Here is a 23095-nt window from a genome sequence, read left to right as displayed (position 1 = left end):
GTACTCCTGCTAAATGTACGATAGTGTGAACTGCAAATAGAGCTCATGAAAATAGATTTCAGCCCATATGGAGCCCAAATGGGAAACTCATCCGTGAATGTTACACAGATCCCTGGGGCGATCTCAGTGTAGCTGAGTAGGGGGCAGTGACAGGGCTGCTGACCTGTGGGGATGAGGGGTATTTTGTCTTCTCCACAAGAGGTAGCACAATATCCGTGGCGGCTCTGTAATGTTGTTCCTGGAAGTGTCTCCTTCTATGGCACCATGGAAGTTGAATTGCCGGTACTGGAAAATCCCATTTTTGGAAGCGAAGGGCTGACAGGGCGAACATGCTTCCGGGAACTGATGAGTCGTGGTGGGTACGCGAGTCCGTTCCCATGTGTTGGCATAGCTGGCTTTGTTCCCTGACTCCCAATCACTTAGGGATTTCAGCCCTGCAGCCCTGCTGCAGACAGGGTGTCACTGGGCATGTCTCCTTTGGGTCTTAGTGCTGGTAAAAGGTGCCAGCTTGACAGCTCTGGGAACTGGAATCCAGCCACCAAACAGGTGAGTGCAGGATTCCCCTAATACTGGGAGCAGGTCTTTCAGCTAAGAATGACACTGCCCAATGTGGGGGTGGTTAAGGAGGAGCGGACACTTGTTCATTAGGTCCTGGACAGAGGGCACCAAACTCGTATCCTGTCGAGCATTTGTTCCTTCCTGATTCAAGCTGCTTTATATATTTCAATATTTGCTAATCTGACCCTTGCTACGTTTGTTGGAAAATATTGTATGCTTTGCACGTGTACATTGCCTCTATGAGACAGACAAATATTACAAATCATACAGAGGTCAAGTGACATATCCTAGGTTACACAGTGAGTCGGTGTACTCCTGAGGGCATTCTGCGCCAAAAAATTACAAATTCTGTGCACAATATTTTAAAATTCTGCAAAATTCTGAAAATTTTTATTGGTCAAATAAATGTGGAGGCTCCAGCATGGCATTGGGGAGCACAGGCCACCGGCTGCACAGAGGTGAGAGATCCCTGTGCAGCTCCCCCCTTCTCCCCATGGGACACGGACTCAGCGGTGAAGCTGTACCCAACCCTGACACAGCGCAAGGACTGGGCCTGCCCCAGAACCCTGCCCCTCCATGCCAGGTGCACCAGGTGTGGGCAGGCAGGCTCAGCAAGGCAGGATTGAAGTGTGGGGGGATCCAGGTGTGGGTTGAGAGGGTTCTGTGTGGGGCAATCTGGGTGCAGATGGCTCAGTGGGGGATCCAGGTGTGGGGGGGATCTGGATGCACAGGGGCTTGTTGGAGGGTTCTGGGTGCAAAGGTAATTGGACTCTGCAGGGGGGTCCAGGTGAAGGTGGTTGGGGTTCAGTGGGGGGGTGTTTTTGGTGTGGGGGAGTCTGGTGTGGAGGGCTCAGCAGGGTGGGGATCCAGGTGCAGCTGTTTGGAGCTTGGTGGGGTGAGGATCCAGGTACAGGTGGCTCGTCGGGGTGGTCCGAGTGCAGGGAGAGTGGGGCTCATCGGGGGGGTTATTAGTATGGGGGAGTGAGGCTTGATGGGAGCGTCTGGGTATGAGGGGGTCTGGATGCATGAGGGTTGGATGGATGGGGGAGCAGGTCCCTGTACAGGGATCCCTCCCCCTGAAGCTGAGGAGTGATGGGTGCAGGAAGCGGCAAGGGAGTTGGCAGAGTTTCCTGCAACTGAGGGAGAAATCTGGGTCTAACGAATGTTCCCTCTAATTTTTTTCCATCCATGTGCGGAATAAATGTTATGTGCACCGAGATATGTATGGGGCACCACCAATAGAAACAAAAAGCCTAGATATAATGTATATTTTTTAATAAGTTACCATAGGGGTAACTGCTCCAGCCAGGACAGGTTAGGCATTTTAGAACTCACTACTCAAAGAATTAAATTTAAGTGTAAGAGAAATAAAAATTATGAAATACACAGAGCAGTCAAAACACTAAAATAGCACCCGTTGAAAGAATAAAATGACAGAGAATATATGTGCATTGCAGGAAGTACCAAGAAGTAACAACAACGATAATACAAGTATGTGTTGGGAGGTGAGTGTGAAAGAGACTGTGTGTGAGTGTGTGTGTGTGAGTGTGTGTGTGTGTGTGTGTGTGTGACACAGAGGGTGTGTGTGTGTCTGACACAGGGTGCATGTGTGTGACACAGCACATAGTGTGTGCGCTGGCTGCTGGGGAAAGTGGTGTGCTGTCTCTTTAAGACACTCAATGAAAGCTCTCCTGCTCTGTCCTGAGCCCTGTTGTCCCCCTCCCCCGCTCTGCACAGGGGGAGGGGGAGAGAGAGAGACTGTGTGAGCTGGCTGCTGGGGAAATCTTAGAAACAGTGCACTGTCCCTTTAAGAAAGGCACTCAGCCACTCACCATGTAGACCTCAGACCATGGTGCAGCAGCTCTGTGTCCTCCTGAGCCGGGCTGTCCCCTCTGCCCTGCTCTGTGGAGATGGGGTACAGGGGCGGGGGGAAGGGGGACACTCTGACATCAGCACCCTCCTCCCCACCTCACCCCCGCTCTGCACAGCCAGCAGGAGGGTCCCGGGAGCAGCTGCAGGATGGAGCAACGTGGGGGGTGGGGCACCTGACCACATGCTGTCAGCTGTGCGTGCTCTGCTAATCAGCTGGGAGGCACTTGAATCTCTCCTGCACGGCCGCCCAAGCACGCAGCTTACAGGGAACACAGGGTCTAACCTGGCCCCAGATGTGGTGTAGGGGAAGAGGAAGTCCCGTCCTCCCCAGCCCAGCTGGGACTAGCAGCTGAGCCCGCCACAGTTAGGAGCCACCAGTCGGATCTTCCCCAGTCCCGCCCCCTGCTCCACAGTGATTTACTCCTCTGCCGGCTGTCCTGGGCACCCGAAACATACTGTTGGGGAGGGTTGCATAGCCGCTCTTGTGGCTTCCCTTTGCTTCCCCATCAGAAAGTCATTTTTCTGCAGGAAAGCAAATAAATCTGCGGGGGACATAAATTCTGCACGTGCACAGTAGTGAAGAATTCCCCCCGGAGTAGTCAGTGGCAGAGATGGCCAGAGAAGCTAGAACTCATGACTCCCACTCCTGTTCTTGAATCACATTTCCTCCTTAAAGGGTTAGATCCTGGCTCTGTCGGGAAGCCGGAAACGGGGGTGGCTGAAGCAGCTGCATTGTCAAGGGGCGACAGCCAGGCTGGAAGCAGATGAGCAGGACTGAAGTGCAGAGCAGAGGGTTGGTCTCAGGACAGGTGTTGCGGGTCAGTAGTGAGGCACGTTGACAGGGTTGCGTAAGGAATGGGACCAGGATAGTACGGGATTGCACTGTGGATTGAGGTAATGCTGTGGAACTCGATACCCAGCCCTGCATCCGTCTATACAGTGGGCCTGATTCTGATCTCACAGGAGAAACTATAAAGCTGGTGTTGGTGAGATCAGAACCAGGCCCTGAGCATGGCTATCGCCAGTGCTGTGTGCAGTGTTGTTGTAGCCATGTCAGTTCCAGGATATTAGAGACAAGGTGGCTGAGGTAATATCTTTTATTGGACCAACTTCTGTTGGTGAGAGAGACAAGCTTTCAAGCTTACACAGAGCTCTTCTTCACGTCTTGTCTCTCTCTAGCCAATGCCGTCAATCTTGCTGCCGCACATTCCAGACTCTCTAGTCCTTCAAACAGGAGCACAAAATACAATCCTCCTTCCAGGCGAGCACAGCGGCATGTTGGCAATATATTTGCCAGCTATGGTGTCTGTAGCCTCTGCTGTGTACACGTTTTGTAAAGGTTATTTGTATTGCCAGTTAGGAAGCCTTGCTCACGGAGTGATGCTCCGACACTGGCCCGTGACTGATTTAAAGTCGAGTGACTCTTGTACATACCATTCATCTCATGGTAACGCCATCTGCCAAGTTCTGACTGCAGGAAGTGAGTGTAATGGGATGAGTACAATGAAGGTTCGTATGGGTCAATGCCAAGTGGAGGCGTTCAGGAGAACAGCTGTATCATATAGATCGCGTGGTAATAAGACTGGAATTCCTTTTGCATAAACCAGGTTAAAGATATTGCTCTGGACTGCATAATCTAGCGGTCCCATTCTGTGGACCACATACAGAAAGATCCTTTTGCGGATCTTCTCCTTTTTTAGACCTCCCCCCGCTTTCTCAGTAACTTCTGTAGAATTAGGTTCTCCAACAATTCTCGTTTGAAGGAGCCCTTTGAGGGCTTGTTGGTCCATCGCTCAGGCATCACTAGCATACGCTGGCTGGACAGCTGTTTTAGGGTGAGAGAAGGGCATTGCACAGCGAACTGCAGTGGGAATCCCCGTCTCGGAGACCCCGAGGTTTTTCTCCAGTGTTTTCTTGCCGTTGTGCAGGTCCCTGACTGGAAAGCTTACCCTACCCTGAACAACTTGCCATCAGTGTAGTCTGTTCGCCACGTGACCTGTGAAATCAAGAGAAATGGATAGATAAGAAGCTGGCAGAAGGGAAGGGGCTTGTCCTTATCAAAACTGATCAATGTTGCTCCGTGCCACTGCAGGGGCCTCGGGCATTGGTGCACCTTGGTCCTGCCTGCTTTGTGTCTGTGGCACGCAATAGTCTAGTCTCCTGTGGGCTGTAGTACTTTGGTCTAATTTCGGTTGGTGGGTTAGTTTGCGGGTGTTGAGTGGGGTTGGTGATCTGAGAGCTACAAGAGGTCAGACTTGATGATCTGGCCTTATACTCTCTGATGATGATGTCTCAGCCCATCTGAGTCCTTCCCTTCATATCCCCAGACCCTTTCCACTCTGGACCTTGGCCTCTCCCCAACATAACCCCACTCCCCCTGGCAACCCCTTGCCCTGCCCCTTTCAGCCCTACTGGCTCTTGTGCATACCCCCAACTCTTCCCCTTTCAGCCCTTGCCTCCACCCTTTATGCCTGCAAGTCCCTTCCTGTTTAGAAGAATATCCAATAGGATTTGACATTCCTAAACCTGGAATCCCTAAACCATTGGCTGATAAGTAGGGCCTCCAGTAGAACAACAAAAGAGCCACAAGTATCTTTATAAGAAGGTGCCGTCTTTACATAGTCGTTCTGCAGAGTGGAGCCTGCTGGAAGATCACGAATATGCCCTGCTAAGCTTGGGTGGCTAAAGTTTGAGCAATTCTTAATGTTTATCAGTGAATAAAGGGGCATCCATAGTGCAGTCTGGCTGGCTCTGCTCCCTTTTGGCTTAATGAAGAACAGTTCTAAACGTGTGTAGGGAAACAGCGAGCCATTGTTGACAGCTTTACAGGAGGCTGAATGGTGGGCAAAGTGCACCCTGACTGATTAGCAACAGACCTTAAGACTCCCTGTAAATACAGCTCTGTGCCCTGCAGGCCTCAAGGCTTCTAAAAAAATAAATAAATCCACAAATCAGTTCCTGGAAGAATGCCATGGCTTGGTCTCTCGCTGGGCTTTTGGGAACACATCGTTTAGAATGTTGACTTCCTAGGTGAATCGGTACATTAAAGGGTTTAATTTTTGAGCAGAAATCCATGTTGGCTGTGTAAGGAAGTTGAGAGGAGTGAAACAGAACTGTCTGGTGGCCTCTTCTTTCACTGGGATTAGGCTCCACTGGCTTCCCAGAGTCTCAACTCCAGAGCACAGACAAGGGGAAACTATTTTACAGACTGTTCATCTCAAGCCAGTTGGACAGACGTTGCCCAGAACTGCTCCCAGCAATCATGCTTAACTAGTGTAACACTCTTGATAGAAATACTTGAAAAGTCTTTTGTGACATTTACCCTGTGTGTGTGTGCACACGCGCACTCTATATACACTCTTTGATCCTCACTTTGAAAGGGCCTTGAATGAGCCTTTTTTTGTGGGTTTCTTTTGAAGGTGCCATTTTATCCTGCCACTTTGGTATCTAAGTACTTGACTTTGCTCATAAATCAGGCACTTATATACGTCTACATGAAGTGGTAACATTTGTACCAGCTGTTATGCATGCAGGAGAGCGGCTGCTTTTTAAAAACTAGAGTGGATTTTTATTTGTTAGTGACTTGGGGATATTTTTTCCAGTGGTCTAGACTTCCAGCTATTTTATTTGAGGGCAATGATTTGAGCGCAGGAGGTGAAAACTCTTGGGGTCTAATCTGGATACCTTCACTGGCAATAGGAAAATCATTTAACTTCTCGTGCTTTTGTTTCCCATTCTATATTTATCATCCCTTTAAATACTTAGTACTATTTTATTAATAATAATATTCACATTACCCTAGCACAGAATTGATATATGGAAAGACACAGCGTTCCAAAGAGTTATAAGCTAAAAGATATTTTCTTACCTGTTGTCTTGCCCAGAGAATCACTTCACTAACTGTCTGCAAAGCAGTGCAAAGTGTATACAGTATAAAAGTCACAATATTAAAGCTCATGTATGTAGGTGGGCAGAAGAGACCAAGGCTGGCTAATGCAGCATCCTCTGTGTAATCAAAGCAGAAAGAAAAGCATCTCCACGTTCAAAAATATCCTTTATGCCTACCTTGTGCACTGACCTAACTGCTCCACTGCGGCCTAAAAAAGAAAAAGACATGAACATCTCCATGAAGGAAGCGAGGAACATGGGCATTGCCAGACCTCATCAGAGCAATGGTCTGCGTAGCCAAGGGTCCTGTCCCCAACAGTGGTCAGGGCCAGATTTTGTTTTTGTTTTGAGCTTTTGATGCTATGTAGCGTTAGAGGTTCTAATTCACCAAGTCTTTTAAGCATGTGCCTAACTCTGTGCATGTAAGTAGTTCTCAATGCCTAAAAGAAGGCACATGCTCAAGCACTTTGGTGAATGGAGAGGCAAAAAGAGGCCCAAACCAGAACTTTTTTTATCCAGAATCACCCCACTCTAGAGGTACAGGACAAATCACTTTTTATCCAGAATCACCCCACTCTAGAGGTACAGGACGAATCACTTTTTATCCAGAATCACCCCACTCTAGAGGTACAGGACAAATCACTTTTTATCCAGAATCACCCCACTCTAGAGGTACAGGACGAATCACTTTTTATCCAGAATCACCCCACTCTAGAGGTACAGGAAGATTCCGCTCTGGACCTGGGACGGTTGTAGCAGAAACTACAAACTTGCTGACATTGTTTTGCAAAACCTAACACTGGGCCAGTGTTCCTGAGCTGGTGTAAATCAGTGTTGCCCCATTCATATCAGTGGGACTGTGCTGATCTATGCCAGCTCAGGATATGTCTCATTCAGCGCTGCGCTCTGTAGAGATTTATTGCTATATGCAGATACCGAAGCTCATGTTTCAGAGGCTCTAATGCTTTTGCCTGACTGCCATGGTTGTGGGCAGAATACCAGGCTTGAACTTTGAAGAGGGACGAGTGGTTTTAGGAGCCTAACTTCAAAGCGCCCAGCTTGAGACCATCGGAAAGGGCCTGAATTTCAGGTGTCTCAAGTGGGACACCCTGAATCACTAGTCACTTGAAAATGTTGACCTGGCTTCGTTCTGGGACCAGCTCATCTCTGGGCTACTTGGTGTTGTGTTTCCTTGCAGGCACTGTATGCACACTCTCTCTGTGTTGTGATGAGCACTGCTATAAATCCAGAAATGCTTGTGACACCATTTTGGAGTCTCTTATTATGTAGATTGTCCCAGAACTGTTCATGACACACTTTGAGTACATAGGTGGTGTGCAAACATCCTGCTCCAGAGATCTTAGAATCTAATCATCCCAAACCTCTTTGCTCTCCAATCCTTCCCAGATGGCTTTGTGGGACATTACTTCTCTTCCTTTGTCATCATCATCTTTCCCTCTGCACAATCCATATGGCCCCTGAGTTGAGGGGAGTGGGAGTAGGGGAAAGTTTTGCAAGCACAATGCCTGTATTTCTGAAGGGGCCTGCTTTGCAATGGATACTTTGCCTCTTTATTAGCTGCAGAATAACAGGAGCAGTAGCACTGACTTTCTCAATTGAACAGCTGCTAGGTGCTAAAATCTGTTCCCAGAGGAGATCTATAAGGATGAATTAGATTTCAGACTCCTACTCCGCAGAGGGTGAGAAAGTTCATGGAAAAGAAGATTGAGATACCGAGATATCCGGCAATCAGGCAACAAACTGTTGACATGTGAGAGCTGACGGTGTCGAGTCATGTTTAACCTATAGTGTCTTAGCTGATGCAGAGCGTTTATGGAATCTAGGGGAGATGTGTCAATTCCATCTCTGGAAGAAGTCTCCTAGTCACTGAAAGTGACCATCGGAAATGAGCTGAGCAAATAACATTTCCCCCCGTTGCATTTGGAGTATTTTTAGCTGATGATGTGCACTAGCAGCAACAGAAAAGGATAACTTTTTGCTTGCCATTTGGGCCTATTTTTAATAAATCTGTCTCAAAGTTTTGAGATTGCCCCTTTGTTAAATTTTCAAACAAGCATCTGCATGCTTTCTCCCATGCTGCCCCGCATGCTGGGAGGCACTCCCTTTAAACATCCTCAAAGCCACCTCATTGTCCTCCTTCAAATCCCTGTTTAAAACTCGCCTTTGCTGTGATGCCTTCAAAAAACCTGACAATGGTTAGGTATCTGGTGCGCTGAGACCACTGTCGATCATGATGACATAAGAGCGGCCATACTGGGTCAGACCAAAAGTCCATCTAGCCCAGTATCCTGTCTTCCGACAACGGCCAACATCAGGTGCCTCAGAGGGAATGAACAGAACAGGGAATCATCAAGTGATCCATCCCCGGTCACCCATTCCCAGCTTCTGGCAAACAGAGGCTAGGGACATCATCCCTGTCCATCCTGACTAATAGCCATTGATGGACCTATCCTCCATGAACTTATCTAGTTCTTTTTTGAACCCTATTATAGTCTTGACCTTCACAACATCCTCTGGCAAAGAGTTCCACAGACTGACTCTGCGTTGTGTGAAAAAATACTTCCCTTTGTTTGTTTTAAACCTGCTGCCTATTAATTTCATTTGGTGACCCCAAGTCCTTGTGTTATGAGAAGGAGTAAATAACACTTCCTTATTTACTTTTTCTACACCAATCATATCCCCCCTTAGTCGTCTCTTTTCCAAGCTGAAAAGTCCCAGTCTTATTACTCTCTCCTCATACGGAAGCCATTCCATACCCCTGATCGTTTTTGTTGCCCTTTTCTTAACTTTTTCCAATTCCTATATATCTTTTTTGAGATGGGGCGACCCTATCTGCACGCAGTATTCAAGATGTGGGCGTACCATGGATTTATATAGAGGCAATATGATATTTTCTGTCTTCTTATCTATCCCTTTCTTAATGATTCCCAACATTCTGATCGCTTTTTTGACTGCCACTGCACAGTGAGAAGATGTCTTAAGGCTTCCTTGTACTCCCCTGTCTGTCTGTAACCATCTGTTGTCTCTTATCTTATAATTAGATTGTAAGATCTTTGGGACAGGGAGTCTTTGTTTTGTGTTCGTACTGCACCTAGCACAATGGGGTCCTGGTTCATGACTGGAGCTCCTAAGTGCTATAGTAATACAAATAATAATAATAATGTTTGGATCTCAGGTTTGGGTTTCATATTTTCTCCAATATTTACTTGATTACTCTTCTGATTGGAAACGGGGACCATTTTCCTGATGCCTGGGAGCACTTTCACCAAAGACTTGGATGATTTTAAAAAATCTCATTCACTTTTCACTGCTTACTCTACACTACAATAATAATGGAGGAGCAACTAGTAAAACATACAAAAACTAACAGTAAATTTTTTTTTAAATACATCAGAAGTAAGAAGAATGACAATCAGAGGGGCCATTGGATGATCAAGGTGCTACAGGAGCACTCAAAGAAGACAAAATTGTTGTGGAGAAGCTAAATAAATTCTTTGCATTGGTCTTCACTGAAGAGGATGTGAGGGAGATTCCTATACCTGAGTCATTCTTTTTCGGTGGCAATCTAAGGTACTGTCCCACATTGAAGTGTCAATAGAGGAAGTTTTGGAACAAACTGAAAAATTAAACAGTGATAAGTCATCAGGACCACATGGTATTCACCCAAGAGTTCTGAAGGAACTCAAATATGAAATTACAGAAATACTAACCGTGGTATGTACCTATTGTTTAAATCAGCCTCTGTACCACATGACTGAAGGCTCCAGAGGTGATCCTGGCAATTACAGGCCAATAAACCTAACTTCAGTACCAGGCAAATTGGTTGAAACTATAGTAAAGAACTGAATTATCAGACACCTAGGTGAGCACAATATGTTGGGAAGAATTAACACGCTTTTGTAAAGGAAAATCTATTAGGTTTCTTTGAGGGAGTCAACAAGCATGTGGACAAGGTGATCCAGTGGATATAGTGCACTTAGACTTCAGAAAGCCTTTGACAAGGTCCCACACCAATGGCTGTTAGGCACAGTAAGCTATCATGGGATAAGAAGGAAGGTCTTCTCATGGATCAATAACTGGTTAAAAGATAGGAAACAAAGGATAGGAATACATGGTCAGTTTTCACAATAGAGAGAGTTAAATAGTGGGGTTCCCCAAGGATCGGGGACTTGTGCTGTTCAACATATTCAGAAATGATCTGGAAAAAGGGGATGAACAGCGGTGTGGCAAAATTTGTAGATAAAAAATTACTCAAAACAGTTAAATCCAAAGCAGACCGTGAAGAGCTACAAAGAGATCTCGCTAAACTAGGTGACTGGGCAACAAAATGGCAGATGCAATTCAAAGTTGATTAGTGCAAAGTAATGCACATTGGAAAACATAATCCTAACTATACATACAAAATGATGGGGTCTAAATTGGCTGTTACCACTCAAGAAAGAGATCTTGGAGTCATTGTAGATAGTTCTCTGAAAACATCTACTCAATGTACAACTGCAGTAAAAAAACAACAACCTAACAGAATGTTAGAAGCCATTAGGAAAGGGATAGATAATAAGAAAATATCATAATGCCTCTATATAAATCCATGGCACCCCCATATCTTGAATACTGTCTGAAATTCTGGTCATCCTATCTCAAAAAAGATTTATTAGAATTGGAAAAGGTACAGAGAAGGGCTTCCATATGAGGAGAGATTAAAAAGACCGGGACTGTACCAAATGATTCAGAGGAGGGTGTAAGAACCCTACAGCAGCAAATGTGGAATAATCTGAAACACCCTTCTCCCGTTTAGTCTCATCCTCATCCTGGTCTTTAATAGTTAGAGATCGCTTTAAGCCATGCAGAACCTTCCAGAATTTGTATCCTTAATTATGATAATTGTGGCTATTCTTCATATCCAACCCTTCTCTGAATCTCGCTAAATTCTTGGCTGCAGTGACTTGTTCTGCAATCACATTAGATGTTGTGTGGAAAAGTATTTCCTTTTACTTGTTTTGAATTTCCCACCTTTACAGGTGCGGACTTTTCATTGTGCCGGGGGGTGCTCGACCCTCAGCTTTGTCCCAGGCCCCGCCCCTACTCCCTTCCCTAAATGCTACACCCCTGCCCCGCCTCTTCCCTCCCCCTCCCCCAAGCACGCCATGTCCTCGCTCCTCCCCCGCCTCCTGCACGCTGCGAAACAACTGATTGCGGCGGGCGGGAGGGAGGGGGAGGCGCTGATCAGCGGGGCCGCCCATTCTTTATATTATTCACCATCCTATTCCTTTCGCATCCAAACATCTTGTTAGCTTTTTGATCTAGGTTTTCATGAAGCTCTGATGCCCAGGTCCTTTCTTGAGTCGATACAGTTAATTGAGAGCTGTATGAGGAGTTTTAACTTCCCCTCCAATGTGTATTACTTGGCATTTGTCAACATTACCTTTCATTTACCATCGTGTTGCCCATTCGCCTAATTTGGTTAGGTCCCTCTGAAGTTCCTCATGCCTCTCTCTAATCGTGACTAGCCTAAATAACCTTGTGTCATCTGCAAATTTTGCCCTTCCCTGCTCACCCCCCTTTGCGGGTCATTAATAAATGTGTTAAACAACACAAGTCCTTGAGAATGCTTGCTATTAACCTTTTACCCATTTAATCCCGCTCTTTGCTTTCTGTCTCTCAGCCACGGCAAAGCTTTGCCTCTCACCCCGTGACTGCTCAGCGTCTTTAGTAGTTTCTTGTGCACAACCTGGTCAAAATCCTTTTGGGACTCTAAATAAATTAGGTCAGCTGGTTCTCCTTCATCCACAACTTTATTGACACATTCAAAGAATTGTAAGCGATTTAGAGAGACATGATTTTCCTTTGCAGAATCCGTGGTGATCAGACTCTATCAGATGATGATCTTCCAGTTATTTAGTTATTCTGTTTTTAATTTATTGTTTCAACCAGTTTGCCAGGTAAAGATGTAAGGCTTACGGGTCTATAATTTCCCCAGATCACTCCTAGAGTCTGTTTGACTAGACTAAATTGATTGAGCTTCTTTAGTCTCTTATTACAAGGCATGTTTTCCAGACCTCAGATCATTCTTGGAGGTCGGTGTTCACTGCTGTTAGCGTATTAGGTTTTATAAAGTGTATGAGTCAGAACATCATGGCTCTTGGTGCCATTGGCACTGTGGCTTTGATAGGAAAGGTGCTTTGTTTGGCCGCCTGGCGTAGAACTGCTGGGGGCTCTGTGCTCACCCCTGGCCTCCCTTTTCCAATAGGACTTCAAACTCTGGCATAATTTGGCAGCTGGGACTCACAAGCTAAGCTGCTCTGGATGCAGAACTCTAGGGATGAGGACTGAGCTGTTTCTATCGCAACCGCTAGCCGCGGTGGCTGGGCTCTCTGATCCTATGGTAAAAGACCCCCAAAATTGAGTCAAGTTGTAAAACCCTTTAGGAGGTTGTGAGGCACGAGGATCCATTTTACAGGAAAACCCCCCAAAAAGCATGAACCCCTCACCCCCAAATTGTAACCCCAGGGGACACCAGGAGCACCCAGAAAAGTCTGGCAAAGCTTTTTGCTAGAAATTGGTGCTCGTCCGATTAAGCAAATCGCTTTCGAAGTGCCTCCCCGTGCTCTGTTCTGAAGCGATGCATGGGGTCTGCAGAAGGAAGAGACGGAGTAGCTGCCGTGAGGCGTGGCTGATCGGAGCGTTAAAATCCCGGCGTTTCAGGCCTACTCTGGAGTTGGTTGGTGATTCTGGCACCGCGCTGCAGTGGCTTCGAGGAAAGTCTTAAATCAGGCAGAAAAAGAGAAGTGCCCATTAAAGTCTGTGATGGCAGCAGCTTTGTCCCAGGCTATGGGTAGTGAGCAAAGCGCTCCCATCTGGGCGGGTGCTCATTGGCCCGAGCAGAGAGGAGGGGGGTTCTGCTTTATCACTGGATTCTACTTGGAAATACCCAGCCTGGCTCCTGAATGGCCAACTTCATGCCTAGTTAACCCAGTACAGCAGGCTGGGGGGTGCCTTTTGTGCTGCATATGCCCCATGAAAAAGGGGCTGAATAGGTACAGTGGGTCCATACCCCATCTGTGCTGCCAGCCTTAAACAGGACACTGCACAAGGGGATTTGAGGGCAGGCCTAGAGCAGGCCCATGGGCTGTGCTAGTGCCTTGCACCAAAGATCCGGCAGTCCCAGTGAGGGTTGCAGAGCGAAAGCGGATGCTCTTGCAGCTCACAGGTATGTTGGATGCAGCGGGTGGACTGGGGAACTCCATGACTAGAGGCTGCGACGGTAATACAAATAAATAATAACAATTCCCCGATCCCTGCACAAAGCCAGAGCAAACGTCACCCTGTGTGCATGCACAGACGCCTACCTATGTGTTCACCAGCTACCCCAGCGGGTGTAGATCTACTTGCATGTTTAAAGTGTAGTGACCCAACACCCATGTCCTCCACTGTCTCCCCTGCTCCCAGTTTCTTTCTGGTTCCATCTCAACATTGCCCTCACGTTTTCCAACCCCCTGGTGGACTTGTTGAGACCTCCCTCCTTGCCCGTATGTTGCCTCTTTCCACTCCCTTGGCTCATTTAGAGCCAGCCTTCTCGCCCTCTGTGTAATATGCCCACACCTGGTGCAGAAGCTTTCTAATCTGCAGCGGGAGAAACCCCCTGTGTCTTATCACTTGAGCATTTCATTTCAAATCTGGATTGAAAATTTCCCTCTCCTCCCTCCCCTGCTCTCCCACAAAAGCGCCACTCTCCACCGTTTCTCCTTGGTAGCTGTGTTATTTCACTCTTTAAAGCATTTTAGGGATATAGGCCCCAATTCAGCACCGCACTCCTGTCCGTGAGTAACACTCTCCCTGTTCAGCCCCATTCAAGGCAGTGCGCTCAGCTGCTTCGCTGAACCGAGAGAGCGTGACTCATGGACTTCCCTGCTTTGCTGACCTGGAGCTGTAGTGTTGATGAAAGACGCTATTCAGAATACAGTTGCATTAATCTGATACTTCAGCCGACATGGGTCTTTTTAACTCTCCACGTGCATTTTTATAGTAAACACCTCCTGAGTATGTCAAGGAACTCCATGGCCTAACACAACTGCAATTAAGTGGTGTCACACGTGGGTTACAATCAGCAAACCCGAGGGCTTTTTTTCTGAGTGACAGGCAGCGCCTCCCTCTCACTTATTGCTGATGTTTTCTAACACGTGCCTCCGTAATGGAGCAAGTGTGGGTCCTCAGCGCCTGATTCCCCTCTCACTACTTCTCTGCTTGGGTAACTCCAGTGACTTCAGGGTAGAGAATCACCCCCTTGATATTTAAACAGTGGGCCAGACTTTTGGCTGGCGTAACTCCACTGAAATCAATATTTGGCCCAATATGTACCGCAGGGAATAGAATGTCTTTTGCCATCCAAGGTAGCCCAGTCAGCATGCTAATTCGAGAATCCCTTGAATTTTGCTATAGTGTGATTGTACCTTTGGCTGTTAAGCCAATGGTGTTTGTAACCTTTTATGTCATAGGCCTGGCCTGAATGAATGTAATTGAATGTAGCAAAATCCTGTTCAGCTCCCAGTGTGTTTATAAGCATGAAACCAGATCACAGATGCACCTTTTTCCATCAGTCACTCCTTCTAATGTAATAGTTCCATTGTGTAAAGTGATGATACGTGCTCAGACCTGGCTGAAATGCCTACTTTTTCTCTGAACTTCGTTGCGACTCTGCTTGGGTATTTGGAAAGAGTTTGGAGGTTAAATCTTAAGAATGTCCAATGTAAATGTTGCCCAGGGTAAAAGTCCACAGCATGCTTCTTTGTATCTCTGCTTCCATCTGGTGGACAAATGCTGGCTACTGGTCTTTTTCTGCACAGGGTCCTTACTCAGGGATTTTCCCCAGTCCTCTTTTAGAGCATGTTTGCATTATTCTAAAGAAGAGGTCTTCATTCAGACACACTTGGGACTTCAGCAAAATTTGGATCCAGATCTAAATTTTGGGGGGTTGGACCCAACTCCAGTAAAAAACCCACATTCAGTTCACAGCATGGTGCATGGAGTGGGTTTCATAGGTGCCTTGTTGGCAGAAGACTGCAGAAGCTTCCTGTGTTTCTGGGTCTCCACTCTTTAACACTGCAGGAAAATCTTCTAGGTTAGTTTGAAACAGACATGTCAGTGGGTTACATTTCCTAATCCCAAACTTCCTTGTTGATAATCCTGCTACTTTGCACTAACATAATTCGTTTCATTTCTAGATTATGTGTTTACTTGCGCATAAGAATCTGTTTCCTTGCTAGTCTTGAAGTTGGTGTCAACCAACACTAGGGGGAGGTTAACTAGACACTTAGGCTAGGTCTACACTACAGCGGGGGTCCGACCTAAGATACGCAACTTCAGCTACGTGAATACCGTAGCTGAAGTTGCGTATTTTAGGTCGGCTTACCTGGCTGTGAGGACGGGGGAAAGTCGACTGCTGCCGCCGACTCCGCTGCCGCCTCTTGCCGTGGTGGATTTCCGGAGTCGACGGCAGAGCGATCAGGGATCGATTTTATCGCGTCTTCACTAGACGCGGTAAGTCGATCCCCGATAGACCGATTGCTACCCGCCGGATCGGCGGGTAGTGAAGACAAGCCCTTAGATACCATGGTGATGGGCACCAGTATAAGATAGAGGGCCATGTTGGTTTGTAAGCTGTAAATACACACTTTTTTCTGCTAATATTGATGACTTCATGTGAATGAAGAGATTCTAATTAGACCAAAGGGGGAGGGGTTAGAATCACTTGATACTGTTGGATCCCAGCAAAGAGGGTAAACTCAGATGTGTGAGACAATCTAGCCCCAATGCTAGCTGCCACCCAGGAAGACCAAGAAATCCAAGTGGGAATATCCTAACGCTGCATCCCTAGCTTATGTGTTTTGCTCTACTACCTGCACCTTAGTTGATGCTCTGTTTCTAATGTCCTGTGTCATGTCTTGGTCTGAGAATTAGAATTTCTGTGCTGAAAACAGCTTCCGGCGCAAGGCTGTCGGCAAAGTTGTGACTTTCTGCACCAGTGCCAAGGAACTGGGAACATTAAGGTATTTTACTGACTCGGAGTGAAATTGTTGGGGGAATGTTATGCCTTCAGAGGAGCCATGGAACTGCTTCTGCCCCTTATTAGAGAGATAAAGTGGGTGAGGTAAGATCTTTTATTGGACCAATTTCTGTTGGGGAGTGGTCTCTTTCACCAACAGATGTTGGTCCAATAAAAGATATTACCTCACCTACCTTGTCTCTCCAATATCCTGGGACTGGCGCGCATATCTACCCCTTATTCACCATGTAGACAATGCCACAGTTAATCCTTAGAAACACATGCATTGCCATACCAGATAAAATCACTTGTCCAGCAAATCCATTGTTCTACCTCTGGTCGTGACCAATGTTTGATATTTCGGAGTTAAACAACCCTCTCACCCTACTAATACAGCTGTGCAACTCTGCAGTGCTGAACATATAGGAGAGCTGGAGAGCATGCTGGGTGCATGTGTCTTTCTGCAGTTCCTTCCTGTCCCCCCACCTGATCAGTTTACCCCTTAAAGCATAAGATTCAATTCCCCTTATTTTAGCTCACGTTAGGCAGGTGCAGACTCTAACCTCATGCTGTATGTGGCTTTGTTTGCTGGTTTGTTCCTAAAGTGGTGACGCATTGGGATCAAAACCAGTAACTTACAGAGTCAAGACACTTCAGGGTAGATCCTGACCCTGTTGGAGTCCAGAGCGAAACTTCCTTTGACTTCATTGAGGGCACAATTTCACCCATGGTTCATCAGATAAATCACCCCATCCCTTTACCCTGAAAGTGGTTGCATGGCCCCTTTTCACTGACAGTCATGGGTGGGCTCTGGCTTCTGGAAGGATGCAGTTTTATTGCCAGAGGGAAGCTGCTGCAGCTGGATTAGGAACCAGGAATTCTTCCATTAATCTTACTCCATGGTATATTAGCTTTCTTACTTTTCTTCTCCTTCCACCTTGTCCTCTGCTGAAGAAGAAATTGAGGAGGGCAGGGTGGAGGTGAAGTAGAGAGAATACTTACCCATCTTTATGAAGTGCTTTGAGATCTGAGGATTAAAAATGCTGCATCTAAGAGCTAAATACTGATATTACTGTATGCATTTTGCAATACACCAGGCTGACAATGAAGCATTCCCTCTTGTATGGACACCAAAGGGCTGCCTGTGCCTCCCAGTGAAAATGACGTGCACTTTTTGGTAACTTCAGCAAGCAGGGTCTAAAAGACTGACAGTGTCCTTGAAGGCACACAATATTCTTTGTCAGGAACGAGAGCACCTAGAGCAACCTTAAGGGAGGTTGTAATTACTTGTATTGTGCAGCACTGCAGATCTCCTACCTGGCGAAGAAAACAACAGCATCCTTCAGAAGGCAGTGAATCTCTTTCATTAGCTGCAGAGAGAATAGGATTCCTAGTGTCAAAGCTGCTGTCAACTGATAAAAAAAATTCTAGTTTTGGCAAAGACATTTCCTGTCTCCGTAACCTCTTCTTATAAACTTGGCTGAGAGAGTCAGAAGGTTCACTTCAAACAAAAAAAGACCACTCTTGAGTGTCCGGAAGTTGTGTGATACGTATACACACTGGATATAGATATATCTCCCTATGGCAGTGGTTCCCAAACTTTAACAACCTGTGAACCCCTCTCACTAAAATGTCAAGTCTCGCGAACCCCCTCCTAAAAATGAGTATTTCCTGGGATTTTCTCCTTTACCGGAGTATAAATTATAAAAGCAGCAATCTTGGAAATATAAAATTTGTTTTTATGACATGCTTATTACACACTATTTATTATTAAATATTATTTATCATTACAGCATTTTTATTCCATTATGAAAATGGCAACACTCTTCCAAGATCTTACTTTCGTAGCTTGTATCACTTTGATTAAGCCTGTTATAAGACAAGGCTCCTATGTTTAATCAAGGAGTACAGTATCAGATGTGAAACAGCATGAAGGTATTTAAGAAGCCAGCTCAAAGAGTTCCTCTTACACAAGCATTCAGGGTGGATTTCTTTGTTTTTAATATGTCCCCCTTGAAAATCTGGCCCTTTGTGCTGGTTAAAGGGACGCTGTCAACTAGAGTGAGTCTCAGATTTTACAATTTTAAGTAATTAAATTGAACTTTAATTATAATAATTAACGATGAGGGCTGCTTACCAGATTTAATGTGACGAGAAATTAGATGGACCTAAGATGTAGATTCCAGATCAAACTTTGCATTGGAATTCCTCTAAGTATGGGCACGTTCAGATCTGGGGTTCTGGTTTGGTCCATTGTAGAGGTTCTGAACCACAAAGTGCCTGCTCCTTTTATTGGAGCTATGTGGATGGGACCTGGGGTTGGTGCAGAATTTCAGTGGGGCTCCAGGCGTGCATCCACTTTCACTCACATGGATCTGATTGCAGGATCGGAGCAGGACTCTAGATCAGGTTCTACACTTTCTCAAAGTCCCACAATGTTTGGCTGTGGGCTTGTGGTTCAGGGCTTGACTTGAACAGAAATGTTGATCTGAAATAGAAACTCATTCCCCTGAAGTCTTGCGTGTCCATTCCAAACCCAACCACATGGCACTCCTATTGGAGAACCAGGAAGTGAATGTAACCAGAAACAAAGGTGAAATTGACCAGACCAGTTGAGTGAACTGCAAAAAATGTAACAAACTGTGTAAACGGTGAGGAAGAAAAGTCTGTTTTCTGTGTTGGTTTGTTCTTGAAATGGAGGTAAGGAATTTGCTGGTTTTTAATATAAATGGAATGTGGACAACACTTTTCTTTAAAGAGTTTCTTTTATCCCTCTTTTATTTTTTTCTGGGTGTATTAGGTTCCCAACCAGCAGTGACTCAAGATGTCGCAATTGTTGCTGCTCCAGAGAACACCACAGTGGTAGTTGGAGAGAGTGCAGTCATGGAGTGCATGGCCTCTGCAGATCCCACCCCATTTGTCTCTTGGATACGACAGGGTAAATGAAGATAATTATTCTTTTGATGTTGAGAGGAGTCTATGGCCACTTTATTTTTAAAATCTATTAAAAGGGAAAGTGCTGTGGAAGAGAGGGCGCTTTTTAAATTGCTAACAACCATATGGGGGCTGCGTACGCAGTGATCTGGAGTGTCCTTTCTGAGCTGGGATTACTAATTGAAATCTAAAATGTTACAAAGCATGCAACTTATTTTATAGTTGTTTGATCTGTAAAATATATGAAATTCTGGTTACTTGATGCCTTTTGATCTAAATTAGTCATGGCAGTATTGTATGAGCCAGAGCATTGAAGGTCACGGTATAAGGGTCAGGTTGATGACACTTCTTTTGTAGCGGTTCAGAAAGGTTAGTGGGAATTCTAACACATCTGCTGTTGCTTTGTAAAAATAACTTTTGTTATCTTGCAGGATTATAAAATGTGATAAAGATTCTTTAGTCATTTAAGGGGCCTTGTTTTCAAAAGTAAATCCTCTTATGGTCAAGATAATGAAGGTCTGAGAAAGAGTAAAGATATCATTAAGTGCCTATAAACGAGCCAGACTGACTTTCATGTGTCAAGGGCTGATCAGCCTAAATCAGAAGTAGGGCTGGTGTAACCATCACTGAGGTTGTATCAGATGTTTCACATGAGCGATTAAACATTGAAACTTGCCATGTGGGTTCTCAGCCCAGGAACCGCTTATCAAAAACATATTGAAAGAGTTTTCAAAAATCTATGTTATGACATAAGCCTCTTTCCTCGCCCTCATAACCATTTAATCAAATCAGTCTTTAGCTGTAACTTGCCTGCTCCAGTGGCTCTTCGTTAATGGCAATGTTTTTGGATGTGCTAATATTTCCTATTCTCCCCCCCCCTCCCCTCCAAAAAAGAAAAAGCTTGCCGGTCTCAGTGTGGGGAATAAAACCAGGGAGGATTAATCATTGAGGCAAAGCTGGAAGCTTGCATTTCATCCAGTGTACTTAAGACATAATTAGCAATACCCATCTTTCCCATGCTACATAATTTATTCATTGCTACATCGAGAGCGGTGAGTGCCCAGAGTATTTGTAATCAGAGTCAATTAGCACAGTGAGAGTTTGGGTATTTTTTTTTAATTAAATGGGTGGCGCATTTTCTTTCAAGCTTTGGTTTTTAAATGTTTGTTCCGTGTCCTCGGTTTTTCGGTCTGAATGTCCTTGGCTTAGCATGGATGAGCTGATTGGGCCTCATCAGTCTTCATGTGGTTATTAAAATAGATTTGGTTCCAAAATGGCAGTAAAAAGCAGGGCTGAGAGCCTCTGGATGAGTAAAGTCCTGTAATGTTGAGGGTTTCAACTGTAGGTTACCAGTTCAAACTCTGCCACGGTTGGTATCGTCAGTTCCATCTGGGGTCAGGTTTTCAAGTCACTTGTGTTCAGGCACGTGTGCAAAATGTGCCTGCAGTTGCGTTCCTGAATTGAACGCCTGGGTACTGAATTGTGGGCCCATCCGCAGACCGGGCAGTAAATGTGAGGGTGTGTAGACTTTGCTCACAGCTGCGTTCCACATCGACGGTGCTAAGTGAGTAGCCCTTGCTCCTTGGAGCAAGTCACCACTCGGAGGAGGATGCATCTGTGTACCCTGAAGGCAGGAAGCTTGTCTCCAGCCTTGACTGAATGCAGCCAGCAGTGGGCTGTGGAGCCAGGAAGGCGTTTCAGCCTCTGCTTTCTAGGGCAGTGTCTTTGGAGGGTGGGGGGAATGGCAGAGTTTCCAGCTGGTGTGTTCTTGCTTGTCATGTATCGCAGCAAGGATGAGAAGTTGCAGAAGTAGCAAAGATGTTAGCAGCAGTGCCAGGGTCGAAAGCAACCACGGCTCTTGTGCGTGGGAGAGGAGGCGAACAGCATGGTTCCCCACCGTGCATTGGAAGCTGGTGGGTTAGTTTTGGAACCTAAAACAAAGCTCTAAAATAGTAAATCAGGCATGAGTGCAGGAGCCCCCTCTGCCCCGTCTAGCTCAGCCTGGTAGCTGGCAGGTTGGATTTACAAGCGCCCAGAGAAGCCTCTCCTCCCGCAAGCAAATTCACCCACAAACTCAATCTGGCCCAAAGTCCCCTTGCTTTGCTGAAACCCTGACACAGAGCAGGCTGGGGATTCCCCAAAGGAGGGGACGCTTGGGTCACGTAGAGTCAACGTCGCTGGCTCCAGGCCACCGGCTCCCTCTGAGGGTGGCATGCGTGGCAGAGAAGCCCAGGGTTGCTTTAAATTACACCCAGGCCATTTTGACTCCTGTCCAGCCCTGGATCAGCGTCCCCCCCCCCGCCACCCCTTTGCTCTCTGTTCTGCGGAACTGCTGGGCCTCTGACCCAACAACATGGCTCCTGGAGCTTTGCAGCAGTGACGTTACAATTAAAGGTGTTCTGAGAAGGAACGGAAACGGGGCTCATGCCCTTTTCTCTTACGCCCCTTCTGAGGCCCCGAGAAGTCCTCCAGCAAAACCAGGCAAGGGGCAAACGCAACTCCCCGGGCTTTCAGGGGGAAGCTGAGGTTCCTCATCACCCCCCAGGATCGGGCCCCAAAGCCATTTATCACTTTCTCCAAGAACTCTCTTTCTTTGCTGAAATTTCTCATGCCAGGAGAACTGTAGAGTCCCTGGATCTACCCTGCTTTCAAAGTGACAGTGCTGTGCATGGCAGTGTCCTAGCCACAGCAAGAAACAGACCAGAAGTCTTCAAATGTAGCTGATCTGACAAATCTTTGTCAGTTCCAAGTTAAAGGCTCATGTGGAAAATTCAGCCTTTGCTGTTCATGACAGGGTTAGGTTTCAAAACCCAGGCCAGTAAATTCCCATGTAATCAAACTGGCTAATATGTTACAGGTCAGTAACCAGAGCAGGTACATAAAAATTTATTAGCGGGTTTGGCAAATTCATTGCATCCTCCGTGTTGTGAGCCAGTTCAGTACAGCTTCCAGGAGCCGGACAGGAAAAAATCTCTTCAGTTAATGGTGACTCAGTGCTCTGGCTCCTTGTAAAACAAAATGTGCTTGTGGGGTTTTTAGCAGACAAATACACGCTGGATTCCATCCCTCAACCTGGTCCAGTAGGCATGTAATAAAGCAATTATCTTCTTCACATATGTCAGCCTTAGATATGATCTGAATCCAGACACCCCGGAGCATAGGGGATGTTTGGCTCCAAGTCACAACTTCTTGGCTATAATGGACTAAACCCAGATCCAAACTTGGGATCAGTTTGGATCAGGATGAGAACTAGTCTGAGTCCATCCCTAGGAGAAACCCAATGGTGAAAATGATAAGCATGGGCTATCTCTTCTTGTCAGCTGCTACTCCTTGCCAGCGCAATATAGGTTCTTCTTGGGGAGAGCTGGTGTATGCATTAACTATGGGATTAAATCCGCACCACAGATCTGCACCTGAAAGATGCCACCCATTGCTCAGCAGCAGAACAACTTTGACTTTCATTGTAGCAGAACACGTGCTCTGCTACAGTTAAGGTTGATCTGAAATTGTTCTGTAGCATCTATGAGTGTAGAGTGCTAGCATGAGCATTACTGACGTGCTGGGGCTTAGCACAAAGAGGGCACTGTTAAGGTTGTTTTGCAGGGGTGATATTGGTATATTTCCTGGTTTTCAGAGGTTTACGTTAGCTACTCTCCATATTCTGGAAAGACACAAGGCTTAGCTGGCCAACCTTAGCTCTAGGTTAATGAAGTTTGGGGCATTTAATTTTTTATCATAGACCATTAAAAAATTGCTTGGATGCAGCATTATTCTTCCTGTTGG

The 23095-nt window shown here is 46.1% G+C and overlaps 1 protein-coding gene across 1 annotated transcript in view; it reads left to right on the top strand.

The window, feature by feature from the left end:
• Nucleotides 1-23095, top strand: part of IGDCC4 (immunoglobulin superfamily DCC subclass member 4) — a 120450-nt gene that overhangs the window by 45530 nt on the left and 51825 nt on the right. The window contains exon 5 of the mRNA XM_065412726.1: nt 19179-19316. Within this exon, the coding sequence (XP_065268798.1) occupies nt 19179-19316 (138 nt within the window). The remainder of the gene's footprint in view (nt 1-19178; nt 19317-23095) is intronic.

The sequence above is a fragment of the Emys orbicularis genome, chromosome 10 (genome assembly GCF_028017835.1).
Source record: "Emys orbicularis isolate rEmyOrb1 chromosome 10, rEmyOrb1.hap1, whole genome shotgun sequence".
In the NCBI taxonomy this organism is placed as follows: domain Eukaryota; kingdom Metazoa; phylum Chordata; order Testudines; family Emydidae; genus Emys; species Emys orbicularis.
The sequence above is the reverse complement of the archived record's forward strand: the minus strand, read 5'-3'. Positions and strand labels throughout refer to the sequence as shown.